This window comes from Cetorhinus maximus, chromosome 8 (genome assembly GCF_964194155.1).
Source record: "Cetorhinus maximus chromosome 8, sCetMax3.hap1.1, whole genome shotgun sequence".
NCBI lineage: Eukaryota > Metazoa > Chordata > Chondrichthyes > Lamniformes > Cetorhinidae > Cetorhinus > Cetorhinus maximus.
Genome location: NC_135886.1, coordinates 13716544 through 13734971, shown reverse-complemented (window position 1 = coordinate 13734971; position 18428 = coordinate 13716544). Strand labels below are relative to the sequence as shown.

Sequence of the window (18428 nt, the reverse complement as noted above, 5' to 3'; positions counted from 1 at the left end):
TCATTCAAAGGAGTCCCAATGTCATGCCAAGGAAAACACAAACTGGAACGGCATTCCAATTGGCTTAAATCTGACCTCTGGAAAAACGATACTCTTTTAGTATTGATGCCTGTTCATCCGCAATGTAATTAAATCTGCTCATCTCACAGTCAGGTTTCAGCAACATTCTGGTAATCATTCCATAGTTGACAGCAGCTGGGTACACTGTGAATCCCTTGTACTCAGTAAGGCAAGCTTTGAAGGTTAGGGATTATTAGTATTGGCTATCCCTCACTTGCTAGGTGATTGTCTTCCACGAATCTGAAGGTGGCTGACGAGGCCGATTCGGGATCCACAGACTTTATGGCACGTGAATCATTTGATCATGTGGGATGTCCGGCCGTGTATCATCAGTTGGGGTCATGGTATGCTCTTTTCACCACTTTCGCTTTTCATCTTCATTTTTTCGTCATTGGGTCTCAATGGTGGGATCCTTCCCACAGACTCTGCCGCCATCTGGATCAGCCCAGGGCAATCGTCTCCCAAGAGTTGAGGTCAATGTTGCATTTTTTCCTGTTGGCTTTCAGCACATCCCTGACGTGCTTCTTCTGTCCTGACAAAGCTGGAAGAAGACAGCCTGTTTTGCGAGCCTGGTACCTGACATCCGAACCATATGACCAACCCAACAAAGCTGATGGCAGATGATCGTAGCCTCAATGTTTGTGGTGCCTGCTTGTGAGAAGACACTAATGTTGGTGTGTCTGCCCTCCCATTTAATATGTAAGATCTTCCACAGGCAGTGTTGATGGTATGGCTCTAAGTTGACCATATTTAAACCCCATGATTAATTACTTGGGGCAGGAACACCCAATTGCAATCCACACCCTGTAGAACTTGACCTCGTTATTGATGCAAGAACCTGGTGCCAACAGTTCCATCCCCACAGTCTAAAAATGTCTGCACCCCTCATTGAAACATGGGTGATTTTAATACAAGACTTGGAGAGTATGTAGGGATGATAATGGTTCAAGAATTGAAGAGACACTAGAGAAATTGGGATTATTCTCCTTTGAGTAAACAAAACAAAGGATAGAGCTGTTTAAAATTATAAAGGGCTTGGATAGAATAAAAAAGGAGAAACTAGGCAAGTCAGTAACCAGAGAGCACGGGTTTAGGCTAATTAGCAAAAGAACCAGAGAAGAGATAGTCTGGAATGTAGTCCCTGATAGGGAAGCAAATTCACTAGTAACTTTCAACAAGGAATCAGGTGTAAACCAGAAAAAAGAAATTTTTAAGAAGGTCTATGGGGCAGGAGTAAGAACGGTGGAACTAATTGGATAGTTCTTTATAAGACAGCAGAGGCCACAATGGGCCGAATAGCCTTCTTCCGTGCTGTACAATTCAACAACATAGATTTGTTTGCTGGCGTCAATAGACAATGAGAATCAGTCAGGCTGGAAGTGTCACTTTAAGATCGCAGTCTGAGTAAGCCCCATAGACTCAGAGGTTCAGCAATCCAGTGAAGGTCTGAACCGCACACACTAACAAGTTATCTGGTTGAATTCCAAGTCTGTATCGAGCTGATTGATCACAGCCCGAACAACACATAGTGTCACTTACCCTGGAGTAGAGGAAAGGAGGAGGAAAATAAATAGTGAGAGCAGCACAAGATGCCACATCACTCATTGAATTCTGCCCAATACATTATCAAGACCAAAATTAAAACTGATTTCCTGGAGGCTCACTACTTGTACGAGAAAGTAGAGATCAAGAAATTTGTAAGAACATATAACCAACTGGGAGCAAAGAGGTGCTCCCAAGAATGGAATGGGAAAGAAGCTGTTTGAAGAGCACGTTCTAGGAGACAGTGACTTATTTAAATGTTTGTTTACAGGATGTGGTTGGTGCTAGCAAGGCCAGCATTTATTTTCCATACCTACTGATCCTTGAGAGGGTGGTGTTGAGCTGTCTTCTTGAATTGCTCAAGACCATGTGGCGTAGGAACACCCAGAGTGCTGTTAGGGAGGGAATTCTAGGATTTTGACTCAGCAACAGTGAAGGAACAGTGATACAGTTCCAAGTCAGGGTGGTGCGAGACTTGGAGGGCAACTTGCAGGCAGTGGTGCTCCCACGTGTCGGCTGCCCTTGCTGTTCTAGGTGGTAGAGGCCGCGGGTTTGGAAGATGCTGTTGAAGGAGCCTTGGTGAGTTACTGCAGTGCATCCTGTATATGGTACACACCGCTGCTACAGTGCGTCAGTGGTGGAGGGAGTGAATGTTTGTAGATGTGGTGCCAATCAAGTGGGCTGCTTTGTCCTGGGTAGTGTCCAGCTTCTTCAGTGTTGTTGGAGCTGCACTCATCCAGACAAGTGGAGAGTATTCCATCACACTCCTGACTTGTGCCTAGTAGATAGTGGACAGGCTTTGGGGGGTCAGGTGGGGAGTTACTCGCCATAGAACTCCCAGCCTCTGACCTGCTCTAGTAGCCACAGTATTTATATGGCGGGTCCAGTTAAGTTTCTGGTCAATGGTTACCCAGGATATTGATGATGGAGAAGTCGGCAATAGTAATGCCATTGAATGACAGGCAGAAAAAATGTAAAATAGGGCATTTCATAACAAGCAAGCTCAGGAAATATAAATGCACATTAAATGCTCAATTCCATTCTCATGATTCATTCAAAAATCCACACTAAAGAAATGCTCAGATTACAGGGGGTGTCCTCTTATCCATTTCACTCTTCCTATTGATGAAAATTGGCTCTCTACTCAAGATCATTTCATAAGCAGAGTGTTTGCTGCCCCCATATCAGTGTCAGCTGTGTTTCACTGGGTAGCACTCTTGCCTGAGTCAGGAGGGTTGTGGTTCAAGTACCACCCCAAAGACTTGAGCACAAAATCTAAGCTGACAATCCCAAGAACTGAGGGACTGCTGTGATTCTGGAAGTGCAGACTTTTGGGTGAGACATTAATCGGAGGTCTTAGCAGCCCCCTTAAGCAGGTGTAAAAGATCCCACAGCACTATTTCAAAGCAGAGCAGTCTTCTCCTTAGTGTCTCCAATCCAACAATTAGCCCTCAACCAACATCACCAAAACAGGTGATCTGTCGTTACCACATTGCTGCTTGTGGGGTCTTGCTGTGTGCAAGTTGGCTGCCACATTCCTACATTACAACAGTGACCACACAAAAAGTGCATCCTTAGCTCTGAAGCATTTTAGGATGTCCGGAGGTCACTGAGTGCTACCGAAGTTCATTCTTTCTCTCCAAATGTACAGATAAAATGCTAGAGAAATCAAACAAGGACCGGACAAGGGATGCAGCAGGAATCCAACTGATAAATCCTTCGCACCGAGTCCATTTAAACTTCCAGAGGAACGGGCTTTCTTATTCTTTGCTAACTACCACCTTCAGACAACGTGAAAGCACCACACATGGAATCCCGCAAAGCGCAAGGTAAATGCACTTATTTCTGCAACATGTCCTTTACAATTACGAGTCAGGGGGTTGATGCCTGGATAGAAAGCGAGGCCATTTATAGCACAATTTTCCAGAGACTGAAATAGACTTCAGTGGGTCACATGAATTATCTTCAAACCAACAATGCTGCATTTTATAAAAGACTCACGTGTTCCCATTCAGTGACACAGTCAGGCAGACATCACGTACATGTGGAAATCTATCACTCTGTAAACTATATCCTTCAGCACAATAATGATCCAGTTCGACTGAACTGGTCAACACATTCTTGAAAAACAAATCAGCTATGTAAGAGGGAGTTTGTGAGGGTGTCACTCGATAGGCACCCAACCCCCACACCAAGGCTCGTTTTGCTGACAGAGCAACACCAGGAGGCTGATGGTCAATGATTAAAGCTCTGCAGCAGCTTCAAGCATCACCTGCTAAAACGCCATTGACACACTGCGCAGCTCCAACTGCACATCAGGAATTAGACAGGAGGCCCCAGAGGGCACAGTGCAAATTCACAGAGGTATGCAGCTTTATTTACATGTTGCTCAGGAATCACAAATTGGTACTTGCTTTCCCTCCTCTGAGTGAACATCTTAACCATGTTACACAAACTCAAAGATAAAAGCAAAATACTGCGGATGCTGGAAATCCGAGACAAAAACAAATATTGCTGGAAAAACTCAGCAGGTCTGACAGCATCTGTGGAGAGAAAGAGTTAACGTTTCCAGATGACTGCTTCAGAACTGGCTCTCGAAATGTTAACTCTTTCTCTCCACAGATGCTGTCAGACCTGCTGAGTTTTTCCAGCAATTTTTGTTTTTGTTACACAAACTCAAGTTTTTCCAGGTAATATCTGAGCCCTAGGAGGTTCTGGGTGTAATCCTGGCCACTGGTAAATTAGCTGATTTCACTAATGGTAAAAGAAAGACATTTGCATTTGTAGAGTGTCTTTCACACCCTTGGGACATCCCAAAGCACTCGACATCCAATTAATTACTTCAATACAATAATTAGCGCGGCACCAGCAGAGGGCCGGCTTTGACTAGCTTCAAAGAGGTGTCAGCTGTGGCTCAGTTCATAGCACCCTCGCCTTTGAATCAGAGGGTTGTGGGTTCATGTCCCACTCCCGGAAACCAAGAACTGTGATTGTACTCGAAAGAGTTGCAATCTGTGACTGTTGATAACTCGAAAGAGTTGACTAGCTTCAACCCAACCAGCCAACAAGGAAGATAGCTATACTTTCTCAAATCTTTGAGGCATCACCCAAAGACCCGTAAACAGAGCACAATCATCCCTATTCCCACTTCTTCAGCACAACATGTCTTTGTCCAGTAACCCATCGCTCTGACAAGCAGTTTGGTGACTTCCACAAACATTGTGGCACCCCCAATGCTGTATGCTAGCCAGAGAAGTCATGCATGCATAGGTCAGTGCTATACCCATCCTGTGAACAGTGACACGCACCAACGCAGACCCACCAAAGCAATGAATTCCAGCATTGATTGGAGGCAAACTTTGGCGCTTTGGTAATAAAATGAAATTCTCTTATCATGGAATCCTGCCATGTGCATCACCAACCAGCTCACAGCAAAGGGAAAGTCCAATTAACCATGAAACATCCTCCAAATGGAAAATCCTTCAGTAAAGGCACTGGGGATGGAAAGAGATTCACTTTGCTGCTGAGAAAAATTATTCAAGGTCACTTCATTATTAAATAGTTATCAGGATGTTACTCGGGACCAGTGACTCTTCAGTTACAAGGAAACAGTGGAAAAGTCAGGACTTTTCTCTCTGGAACAGAGGAGCTTAAGAGGTGATCTAATAGAGATTTAAGAGGAGGGGTTTTGATAAGAGTAGATCTAGAAAAATTACCCTCTGGCACATAGGTCAATAACCAGAGAGCATATTAAAAATTACTTGCAAAACATCTAGAAGGGAGATGTGAATTTTTTTCACTCAGTGGTCAGGAGCTGGAAAACGCGACCTGAAAAGGTGATGGAAAGTGATTCAATTTTGAAAGGGAGGTGGACAGGAACTTGGATAAGGAAATTACAGGCTTACAAATAAGCAAAGGGGATGCGAAGCTAAGCAAGGCTGCTTTTGCCTAGATCCAGAACAGGTACAATATGCTGAATGAAACTTACAGCACGGGAGGCCAATTTCCTAGAACTGATTAGTTTCAAATCAATTTCTTCTAGGCTTTCTGATGACTTCCAGATCATACATCCAATAACCCAGAAAGTGAGTTAGTAAACAAGGCCAGCTCACTTTCACTTTACCCACCTATCTGCAAATTTTGGAAATTAATTTAAAATTACCATCTTTACAACAAAAAAATCAAGTTACACAAAGCGCTAAAATATTTAATCAGTGCAGATGGTTATATTGACGAACAATTTCCTGACTGACCTAACATCGTAGGCAGACAAGAGGTCTGTGTGGTCAGCAGAGAAAAAAGACTAAATTTTTTTTAAAAGGAAATGCTGGACAAACTCAGCAGGTCTGGCACCATCTGTGAAGAAAGAAACAGTTAACAGAGTTCTGAAGAAGAGTCATGAGGACTCAAAACGTTAATTCTGTTTCTCTCTCCAGAGGTGCTGTCAGACCTGCTGAGTTTTTCCAGCATTTTCTGTTTTTATTTCAGATTTCCAGCAGCTGCAGTATTTTGTTTTTATCTTAGAGAAAAAGGCTGCTTGATTTTGCAAGCTGACATAGCTGGACACAGGAGAGAGAGAGACCGTCTCCAGTCGAAAAGATACATCCTGCAGCCTTCTACAGATTCTGGGAGATTTGTTCTGACTGTAATTCCATGGCGTGTGTGATGGGTGATAAGTATAAAAGGGGAATGCTTCTCTGTGGTTTAAAGTACAAGTTGTCTACTAAAAAAGTGTTTAGTCAATAGTGCTTTTAGTTATTTGTTACAGTAAAAGTTTTAAAATGTGAAATCTTGTGTCATTCTTTCAGCTACCAACTCGCAGTTCAAATCTTTTTTTTAAGGAGTTACAGGTCTCTACAGAGTTCGTAACAAATTTTAAAGACCATTATCAAGACTCCTCTTTATTTTCTCTGGTGAGAGAGGAAACTAAGAGCACCAGCCTATGCAATCTTTCTGGAGCTTCTTTAGATCTCCGTTTGCTGATTAAACCTTCATTCTAAATAATACTTTACAGAATGGGAGTTATAAGCTGCTTCTCCCCTTGCACCTCAGTGAAACTGGCTCAACTTCTAATTATAGATCTGATTACTGTGCAGATCCTGTGACTAATTGCCACCTAAGCTTGCCTAACAAGCGTACAGAATTTCTGTACATTCACTGGTATTTCATTCTTGTAGGCTATCAGCTCCTGATTTGCAAACAACTTACAGTCTCTCTCCTGGAATAATTCTGTCCAAAAAAGGCACCTATTAGAATATCTCCTATTCCTCTTTAGAAGGTGTGGACAATACACTAAGGTACAGCTCCACTGGTCATAGAATCATAGGATATAGCATTGAACGGTCATTTCATGCTGGCTCTCTACAAGAGCAACTCACTTAGTCCTATACCCCTGCCTTTTTCCCACAGCCCTGCAAATTTAACGGCCCACCTTCTACTACCTCACACAAGAGGCCATGTCTGCATGGCATAACAACAGCCATTTGACTATGGAAGCATCAATGATTAAACTCAGCATTGTTACCAACTATAGTTCATTACTGCCCTAACTCCTGCAGGAACTCACCAAGGATCCTTAGACTGTACCTTCCAAACCCATGACCATTTGCATCTGGAAGGACAAGGGCAACAGACACATGGGAACACCACCACCACCTGAAAGCTTCCCTCCAAGTCACTCACCATCCTGACTTGGAACTATATCGCTGTTCCTCCACTGTCACTGGGTCCAAATCCCAGAACTCCCTCGCTAGTAGCACTGTGGGTTTACCTACACCACATGGACTGCAGCTGTTCAAGAAGGCAGCTCACCACCACCTCCTCATGGGCAATTAGGGATGAGCAATAAATGCTGGCCTAGCTAGCAAAACCAAAACCCCATAAGAAATTTTCAAAAATGAGATCCAGCAACTCAAGAAACAGAATGTTTATATAGCACCTATCACTTCCTCTGGATATCCCAAAGTGATTAACAGCCAATTAAGTACTTTTTGAAGTGCTGCCAGTCATTAGTCAGTCAAAAGCCAATTCGCCACTTAAGAGGCTGCCACAGACAGCAAGGAACACAACCAGTTCATCTGTTTCACTAGGTTTTTAAGAATCTAAAACATGGATTCCTAGTCACATCAAATGGAGGTTCTGTACAGTGAACACACAGGAGTCACGAGCAAACTCATACTTAAACCATGGGAGGTGGACAAGAGAAAAACATTCACAGTAGTTTTTGTGCAGATAGTAAAAGCTATTCCATTAAATGTATTTCATTTGTCAGTCTTGACTCTGTGGGCATCACTCTCACTGCTGAGTCAGAAGGCTATGAGTTCAAACAGCATTCCAAAGACTTGAACACAAAACCTAGGCTGACATTCCATTGCAGTACTGAGGCTGTGCTGTACTGTTGGAGGTGCCATCTTTCAGATGAGATGTTAAACCAAGGCCCTGACTGCCTTTTCAGGACGTAAAAGATCCCATGGCACTATTTTGAAGAAGAGCAGGGGAATTAATTTCATTGCATCCTGACCAATATTTAGCCCTGAAATCAACATCACTAAAGCAGATTATCTTGTCATTATCACATTGTTGTTCTGGGATCTTGCTGTGCACAAATTGGCTGCTGCATTTCCCAAATTACAACAGTGATTACACTTCAAAAGGCACATCATTGGCTGTAAAGCACTTTGGGACATCTGGAGATTGTGAAAGAAGCTAAACGAATGTATGTCTGCCTTTTTCCTTTTTGAATCGACTGCAGGCGTGCTCAAAACCTTCCTACCATCCTCCTCCTCATTTACTACATTCAGTGGTGAAACTGATTATGAAGTGAAACAAAAACAAAAGGATTCATGCAAATCCATTTTCAGAATACGGCCCATCACAATCCTGGCTCAAGGAAACCCATAGTTTCTGACCAGCGTGATCAATTAGCACTGTGCCAGTCAGAGAATTCCACGTGCAAAGCTGGCTGTTCGAGACTACACAGTCAGCTTCGACACATGCAAGTGCTAAAACGTGAGTCAGTTAACCAGAAGACACTGTAACTACAGAAAGCAGGTGGGAAAATCACTACAAACACAGCCTGGCAACCAAGAACAGCATTATCTCAGGAGAATTTCAATTTTGTACATCAACTCTTCTCCCTTACGCTGTTGCCTTCTGCAGTCACAATGCTGTTACTGTATCTCAACTGATATCAATCCAGCTCCCTTGTCCCATCAGCCTTACTAATTCCGGCCAACCAGTAACATCCTTCACTATTGATGCTAAGACTGTGCTTGGGTGTATTTCACAGATCAACATTCCTAACCAAGATCAGTCTAGATTAAGTGTTATATAACTTGTATGCAGAATTTCCGCTACAATCCCAATACACTCCAGCAACAAACTGCATTTATATAGCAACTCCCAAGGCGCTTCATAGAAGTATAATCTAACACTAAGCCACATAAGGAGATATATTAGGAGAGGTAACTAAAACTTTGGCCAAGATATAGGTTTTAGACAATGTTTTAAAGGAGAAAGAGGTAGAGAGAGATTTAGGGGATGAATTCCAGAGTTTAAGATCTTGGCAGCTGAAGACATGGCCTCCATTGGTGGGGCGAGGAAATCAGGAATGCTCAAAGAATTGGAGGAGTGCAGAGAAGTTTGCAGGACTGGAGGCGATTAAACAGATATTCCAAATGAAGAGAACCTTCCTTAATCCACAAGTGAGCAGTAAAACAGCCACCCGGCTCTGTATTTGCGAGGAATTAGGCAAGTATCAGATGCTGTAATTAAACTGTTCAGGACACCAGGGGCAGGAGGGAAATTAACTTCAGTGTGCAAGACACAGGAGGGATTGGAACAGAGAGGTCAGAGATGACGCATACAAGAGGGTGGATGGAAGTTAAAGTTAGCTTTGTCAAAAGATGTATTGCAGCAGAAACATTTGAGAAACAATGAGACAACTGGACACGGATACATATTCCAAGGGGTTGGGCAGCTTGGATCAGAGCCAGGTCAAAACATTCCTCAGATTGTACAGGCCCTGCCTAACCATCAGTGTCGCAACAGTAAGCACCGAGCCCATCTCCCAAGCCCTTGCTCACTATCATCTAAAAATACATTAAAATAGCAGGGCACGAAGAATCAAGCTTATCTTAGCTCACTCAGCCCCTACAGCCCCTGATGTGTTCACAACAGCTCCTACACCCTCACACACCAACCCGTGTGGAGGCTGAGAATCTATGGGCGATTTCAGGGTAACAGTCTTGGGAGCAAAGTTTGCTCGTGTTTCTGATGGTTCCGTGATGCAAGAAAGAAAAACTTGCATTTATACAGTGCCCATTCCTAATTGCAAGATTTCCTAAAGCACTTCACAACCAGTGGTACCTTTTGAGAGAGTCAATTTGCATACAAGGTCTCAAAAAATAAGTTTTAGTGATTCTGCACTGTTTGGAGTGCAGAAGTTTGATAGGGACAGTGTAGAGGGAGCTTTACTCTCTATCTAACCCCGTGATGTACGTGTCCTGGGAGTGTTTGATAGGGACAATGTAGAGGGAAGTTTACTTTATATCTAACTCGATGCTGAACCTGCCCTGGGAGTGGTTGACATGCACAGATGACAGAAGTGGAAGAGTGTCTCATTCTCGTGCCTTTGGCATCCCCCATCTTGAGTACAAATGTCAACCCATGAGAAACAAACTCCATTTTTTAAACAGTCAGGTGACTGACATTTCACAGCACATGTGGCATCTTCAAGATGAGCTTTACAAAAACAGGGAACTGCCTCACCAAGGTAGACAGTGGTGGCCACTGAATTATTGGGCATCTTCCAAGGACACGAATGTACCTCAATGTTGAATGCGGCCAAAACGACTTTTAACCCCATGTTTCCGGTACAAGTGACAATGCATAGTGCCAATAAATACTGCAACAACTGCTGCTACCAAGCACTCTATAAATAAGACCATAAGACATAAGAGCACCTAAGTTCCCAAAGACATTCGCTTTTAGTGGTGTCTTTAACCTGTTAAAAACAAATAGCATGTGTTCATCAGCAATTCCCACCAGGTTACCCTGTTGCTGTTTTACATTGAGGGAGCAGGGATGAAGTGGGAAAAGATCAGAGCTCAGCAAAAGTTTCTCCCTATCGCAAAGCAAAGACCAACTCAGCATTTTACCATTCCCTAAGGGCTGAAGCTAAACCCCCGCAACTGCCAATCTCCAACTCCCCATACAAAATCAGGGAACATTTGAGGGGGAAAGAGAGAAAAGAGGAAGAAAATACATCATTCAGATCAAGCTTGATCAGGCTAAGGACAAACTCCACATTTGTCAGTAAGTGGGGAGGGCCACGGGGGCGAGAGAAAGGAGGGGACAGTCATGAGCATGAGAGGCTGCATCGTGTGCAGTTTGCCATGTGCCACCGGGAATCTGTACGTTAACAGAATTGTGCCCCAAACCCTCTACAACCTCAGTCTATCTGTGTCCTCTGCCGCCACAGCTGGTATCTTGAGCCCTAAATGACCCCTCCTCCCCAGTGTGAGTAGAGGCACCTCCGTGACCCTTCAAACTCTGATTGAACTATAGTTTGGTGATCATTGAAATCTTGTTAAACCACAGCCGTGTGTCCCCTCAGACCCTGATTCAACCACTGGCTCTTTATATCGCATATTTCAGCTTTACAGCCAATTAAGTACTTTTGAAATACAGTCACTGTTGTAATGTCAGAAACACGACAGTCACTACGGAGACAGCAAAATCCCACAATTCGCAATGTGATAACAATCAGATAATCTGTTTAAGCAATGTTGATAGGGGATAATGTTAGGCAGGGCACCTCCCCTGCTCCTCTTCAAATACTGCTGACGGATCTTTAACATCCACATAATGTGGCCTCAATTTAACATCTCATCCAAATGATGGCACCTCTGATAGCTCTCTGTACGCAAACTTCTGACACAGGGACAGAAAAACTTCCACTGAGCCATAGACAAAACTCCTGCAAACAGGTTATTCATGTTACTGGCATGCCACACCAACAGTAGAAATATAATTATTTTTAAAATATCCAAGGTTTTGAGGGATTACTTAGTACATTCTGAATATTTAACATCAAACGTGTCTCAGTAACACACTGAATATCTACTGGGTTAATTAGGGATCTCAGCACCAAAGCAACCCTCGATAAACTCAACCCTAGGAGGCTACTTGTGACGAGGAGAGATAGTAACCCAAGACCTGAGACACAATAAAGGCCAGGGTCCACCCAGTTCACCTTTACCATCCTGATAGTCACATGAAACAAGAATGGAGTTGTTGCTTAATCACAGTGATCCATCTCTGTCAGTCAACAACAGACCCAGGCATGAGGTGAGGAAAACCCCCAGTGGTGGAGAGCTTTGGGAACCATAGACACCTGTTCCTCCACAGCATGGTACACTCACAAACGTCATGTCTCAAATTATTCAGATACCAGATCCCAAAATATTTTCTGAAAGAAATCTTTTGTATTTGCATTTAAGTTCATACTAATTGCTTCCACCATCTCCCCAGGGAGCCCAAGATTGACCACTCATTCACTGAAATACTGTTTCCTCAAATTAGTTTTGAATGTTTCCCCTTCAAGTGCAGGCTGTGTCCTCTGGTTCTATCGTTCTAGCCAAGGTGAAACAGTTTGTCATGGTCAACATTATCCAGTCCTTTGGGAATCCTAAAAACAGCAATCATATCACCTCTCAACTTTCTCTTCTCCAGCGAGAACATGCCCAATTTACATAACCGTTCTCAAATCTAGTCTCATTCCTCTCACAAAGACAGTGATTTTCACAAAGCTGTGGGTGCTGCTGACAGACTCAGTACCTGCAGCCCTGCAAATGAGTCTCTGAACACGTCAACAGAGACACAGGATCAGGTTATATACACTGATATCCATCACCTGCTCAACGCACACCAATGTCATCAGGGGGAGAGCATGGAAAGAAAATTGGGAAGAATCCATTCACAGCAGAGGGCAAGACAGCCAAGGACTTACAGACAGGGTGGTTTATTCCAAAGAGCTGCCTGAGCCCATGGGGAAATAGTTCAAAGACTAGGAAGATTTCTGGCAGCACTTATTACACACAGAAACTCAGCTTCTGCTTAATGCTAAATCTATGAAAATGGTCCACATTGCATTGTCTGGAGAGCAGGTTCTTAATGGAAAGAATTGATTTCCACTGCTGGAGTGAATATTTATCCCACTGTCAAATTTAGCTGATCTTACAAATAAAATGTAAAACAACAAGATTGAAGAATAATTCAGTGGTATATCTCATCCACACTGAACATGCTCTAATAGCTGTTTAACTTTCAACCCTGATAACGTAAAGACCCTAATCTGATGACCAGTACATCATTCTACTCTGTTCTTTTTCACATTTTATATTTTACTTGGAATGTTTGGTCATAAAATTTACCTCAAATCAGCCCTTGGCCAAGACAGAAGTTGCTTTGATGATAAAGTATAACTCCAGCTCCAAGTAAATTCAAACATTAAATGCAAGAAATCACCTTGTACTGTCTAAATTATAATATAATTTAATTTCTCGATTTCATTGGCCTTTGACTATAAAGTGTAGAATATATTCTGAAGTGATTTTCTTCTTTTCCCCTCTCTCATGATCTTTCTGGATAAATGTATCTGGACCCTTAATCCAGCAGATTGCCACAGCAGACTAACTGAGATTAGACAGTGTGTGTGAATTGAATCATCCCAAACCCAGGTCAGTGTGCTATGTCAACCCAACACCATTCCATTCGTACAGTACCAGCCGCAGAGCAAAGAACATACACAATTCATTAAACAATAAACGGTTTTAGTACATGATCAGTTGTCATTGTCCAATCACTCTAACCAAGGTTATTGATCAGTGTCTCTTCGGAGGTTATTCCCACAATCCCTGATCTTTTCCTCACCCCCATCCCCAGTTTATAGTTTTATCTACTCTCCCATGTCACTCCTGATCTGTATCCCTCCCATACTTCCCCCTCATTTACAGATTCCAATCCCATCATTTCTTCCCATTGATCTACTTTCCTGATATTTCTTACATCAATGTCTCCTAGGTTTCCATTTTCTTCACAACTCAGTCTTCAGTATCCCATTTTGCCCCCATCCCAAATCCTCACTGAGTCCCTCTTTCCCATCCATGTTTTCCTTTACTGCCCACCCTGCACCGCAATGGTCCCCCCCACACTGCCACCACCCACTCTTTCCACTTTCCTCTCCTCCCTCCCACCCCCTCCGCATCTCCTCCCCACCCCCTCCGCATCTCCTCCCCACTCCCTCATCCCCTCCGCATCTCCGCCCCACCCCCTCATCCCCTCCGCATCTCCGCCCCACCCCCTCATCCCCTCCGCATCTCCCCTCCACTCCCTCATCCCCTCCGCATCTCCTCCCCACCCCCTCATTCCCTCCGCATCTCCTCCCCACCCCCTCCGCATCTCCTCCCCACCCCCTCATTCCCTCCGCATCTCCTCCCCACCCCCTCATCTCCTCCCCAACCCCTCCCCACCCCCTCATCCCCTCCGCATCTCCTCCCCACCCCCTCATCCCCTCCGCATCTCCCCTCCACTCCCTCATCCCCTCCGCATCTCCTCCCCACCCCCTCATCCCCTCCGCATCTCCTCCCCACCCCCTCATTCCCTCCGCATCTCCTCCCCACCCCACCCCCTCATCTCTTCCCCAACCCCTCATCCCCTCCGCATCTCCTCCCCACCCCCTCATCCCCTCCGCATCTCCTCCCCACCCCCTCATCCCCTCCACATCTCCCCTCCACTCCCTCATCCCCTCCGCATCTCCTCCCCACCCCCTCATCCCCTCCGCATCTCCTCCCCACCCCCTCATTCCCTCCGCATCTCCTCCCCACCCCCTCATCTCTTCCCCAACCCCTCATCCCCTCCGCATCTCCTCCCCACCCCCTCATCCCCTCCGCATCTCCTCCTCACCCCCTCATCCCTCCGCATCTCCTCCCCACCCCCTCATCCCCTCCACATCTCCTCCCCACCCCCTCATCCCCTCCACATCTCCTCCCCACCCCCTCATCCCCTCCACATCTCCTCCCCACCCCCTCATCCCCTCCACATCTCCTCCCCACCCCCTCATCCCCTCCACATCTCCTCCCCACCCCCTCAGCCCTCTCTCCACCGTCCTCTCCAAACCCCTTATCCCCTCTCCTCTCCTCACAGCCCCAGGCCCTCATCCTCTCCCACCTCCCCCTCAGGCCCCCATCCATTCCCCGCCCCCTGATCCTCTCCCCACGCCCCCAGCCCCTCATCCCCTCCCCCTCATTCCCGCTGCCCCCTCCCCCTCACCTGGCCGCACTGTCCGCACTCGGACGGGCTGCGGGAAGTGTTTGATGACGGCCCGGACGTCGCGGCGGGTCAGGCCGCTGACCGGGGTCCCGTTGACCTCGAGAAGGATGTCTCCGGGGCTGTGACCGACCTCGGAGCCGCTGAGGGGGGAGCCCAGGACCGGGAACTGCCCGAACTCGGCCCCGCCGCCCAGCGACAGCGCCTCCCCGGACACGGCCGCCTCCTGAGCCCGGCTCAGCCAGTGCCGCCGCCGGCGGAGAGACTTGGACATGGCGGGGCCTCGGGGCCGGCCGGCCGAGCCCCGGCCTCCCGCTCCCCAGTCCCCGGTCTCTCGCTTCGCGCTCCCGGCCTCCGGGATCCTGTCACTGACTGCGGGGCCCGTGCGCCGCTTGCGCCATTGTGTCAGCGCGGCCGCACGCAGGCACTAGTGGGGCGGGGCTTACAGCAGCCAATCACAGGCAGCGCTCCCCCGGATCCCCGCCCCCTTGAACTGGACACGCCCCTGGTTAACGCCCCGCCCTTTTTACAAGCAACGCCTCTTTGATAGCCCCGCCCCTCTCGCGCCCACCAAATTTAGCCCCACCAATACCGCGCCCCCTCGGAAAGGAGGGACGTCAGTGCCCGCTGACCGGGGGAGTGGGTTAGTGCCCGCTGACCGGGGGAGTGGGTTAGTGCCCGCTGACGCGGGGTCGGGGGTCAGTGCCTCCATACCAGTGGGAGGGTCAATGTGCGAAGATTATTAGGAGGGTCAGTGCCCATTGACCAGGGAGGGGGGTCATTGTCGCTGAGCAGGAGGAGGGTCGGTGCCCGCTGACCAGGAGGGGGGGGGGGTCAGTGTCCGCTGACCGGGGGGGCTGGGGGGTGGGTCAGTGCCTGCTGACCAGGAGGGTCGGTGCCTGCTGACCAGGACGGGGGGAGTCAGTGCCTGCTGACCAGGAGGGGGGGGGGTCAGTGCCTGCAGACCAGTGCGAGGGTCAGTGTGTGAAGATTATTAGAAGGGTCAGTGCCCATTGACCAGTGGAGGGTCAGTGCCCATTGACCAGAGAGAGTTAGTGCTCATTGACCAGGGAGGGGGGGGGTCATTGCCGCTGAGCAGGAGGAGGGGCTGTGCCCACTGACCAGGGAACGTTCATGCCCATTGACTAGAGGGGGGGGGTCAGTGCCCGCTGACCAGGAAGTGGGGGGAATCAGTGCCCACTGACCAGGTTGGGAGGTCAGTGCCCGCTGAGCAGAAGGAGGGTCTGTGCCCACTGACCAGGAGGAGGGGCCATGCCCACTAACCAGGGAACGTTCGTGCCCATTGACCAGAGGAGGGGGGGGGGTCAGTGCCTGCTGACCAGGAGGAGGGCCAATGCCCTCTGACCAGGAGGGGGTCAGTGCCCGCTGACCAGGAGGGGGTCAGTGCCCGCTGACCAGGAGGGGGGTCAGTGCCCGCTGACCAGGAGGGGGGTCAGTGCCCGCTGACCAGGAGGAGGGTCAGTGCTCGCTGACCAGGAGGAGGGTCAGTGCTCGCTGACCAGGAGGAGAGTCAGTGCCCACTGACAAGAGGGAGGGTCAGAGCCCACTGATTAGTGGGAGGGTCAGAGCCCGCCGACCAGGGACGGTAAGTGCGTGCAGACCAGTGGGAGGGTCAGTGCATGAAGATTATTAGAAGGGTCAGTGCCCATAGACCAGTGGGTGGGTCAGCACCTGCACACCTGGGAGGGTCAATGCCTCTTAACCAATGGACAGTCAGTGCCTGCTGACCAGCGTGAGGGTCAGTGCCCATTGACCAGGGAGAGTTAATGCCCACTGACCAGGGAGGGTCAGTGCTCATTGACCAGAGAGGGGGGTCATTGCCAAGTGACCAGGGAGGGTCAGGCCCGCTGACCGGAGGCATTTGAAGTATGATGGGAGGAGACAACATAAACACTGGCCTGGACTTGTGGTCTAACAGTTTACTTCTGTGCTATAATTTTTATGAAATGTAATGCGTCTATGTAATTGGCAGCTGTATCTTCAGCATCAAGACCCTGAGCTCTGCAATTCCCTCTCTGAACCTCTTCTCCATCTCTTGCCATTCCTTTAATACGCTCCTTAAAACCATCTCTTTGACCAAACTTTTAAGCATTGGTCCAAATATCTCTTTATGTGGCTCAGTGTCAAATTATGTCAGCTAACTGTAGCACAGTCTAGAAGACACACACTCAAAAAAAGATAATGAAAATGCTGGTTGTACTGTCATTGGCCTCCACGCCAATCTATATGTTGGTCAGAGTATGGATAACTGCCCTGCACTTCTTCAAACCATGTCAATCTTTTACATCCAACTGAGGAGCTGGCCAGGAGTTCAATTTAACATCTCAAACAAGATACAGCACCTCTAGCTGTGCACCACTCTCTGAGAGCATCAGCCCAGATCATGTCTCTGGAGCAGGACTTGTACCCACTGCTTTCAGACCCAGAGGTGAGAGTTTTATCCACTGAGCCACAGCTAAGCATTAACGTAAAGCATAAGGCAGTTATAAAATGGAGGTTCAATGTCTCTGTTTATTTATGGTTATATCTCAATACAAGTGAGCTTTAATATAACACACCCACCCAGCCAGTATTATTAGTTGAAGATTGTAGGGCAACTTTGACTTGTGCTGGGTCAAAATCCTGGAACTCCCTCCCTAACAGCACTATGGGTGTACCTACACCATGGACTGCAGCGGTTCAAGAAGGCAGCTCACCACCACCTTCTCAAGGGCAATTAGGGATGGGCAATAAATGCTGGCCCAGCCAGCAATGCCCACACCCCGTGAATGAATAAATTTAAAAAAATACTAAACTGGCAAGTATCAATTGATGTTATCCCTGTTTTCTGTCGTGGTCAATGTCCAAACAAATTTGTTATCTGATATTTAGAGGGCTTTGGTTGGACAACAAACTGCCTTTGAAGTTGAATGCATTGGAAAGGGAAATAGTGTTTAACCAACTTATTGGAGTTCTTTGAGGAAGTAATATGTGCTGTGAATAAAGGGGAACCAGTGGATGTGCTGTTCTTGGATTTCCAGAAGGCATTTGATAAGGTGCCACATCAAAGGCTATTGCGGAAAATAAAAGCTCATGATATAGGGGTTAACATATTGGCATGGATAGAAGATTGGCTGGCTAACAGGAAGCAGAGAGTAGGCATAAATGGGTCTTTTTCAGGTTGGCAGGATGTAACAAGTGGCGTGCCACAGGGATCGGTGCTGGGACCTCAACTGTTTACAATTTACTTGGATGAAGAAATCAAAGGGATGGTTGCCAAATTTGCTGATGACACAAAGATAGGTAGGAAAGTAAGTTGCGAAGAGGACAAAAGGAGGCTAAAAACAGATAGAGATAGGTTAAGTGAGTGGGCAAAGACCTGGCAGATGGAGTACAGTGTGGGAAAATGTGAAATTGTCCATTTTGGCAGGAAGAATAAAAGAGTGTATTATCTAAATGGTGAGAGATTGCAGAGCTCTGAGGTACAGAGGGATCTG

General features: G+C 46.9%; 1 protein-coding gene across 5 annotated transcripts in view; it reads right to left on the bottom strand.

Annotated features, from left to right (window-relative positions):
• The window catches only part of LOC144683444 (membrane-associated guanylate kinase, WW and PDZ domain-containing protein 3-like), a 105791-nt gene extending 90451 nt beyond the window's left edge, over positions 1–15340 (bottom strand). For all 5 annotated transcript variants that reach the window (XR_013577257.1, XM_078546463.1, XM_078546464.1 and 2 more), the window contains exon 1: positions 14935–15340. Coding sequence is in view for 4 of the 5 variants with exons in the window: in XM_078546463.1 (XP_078402589.1) it covers positions 14935–15205 (271 nt within the window). In the remaining variant the exon portion in view is untranslated. The remainder of the gene's footprint in view (positions 1–14934) is intronic.
• Positions 15341–18428: the final 3088 nt, after the last annotated feature.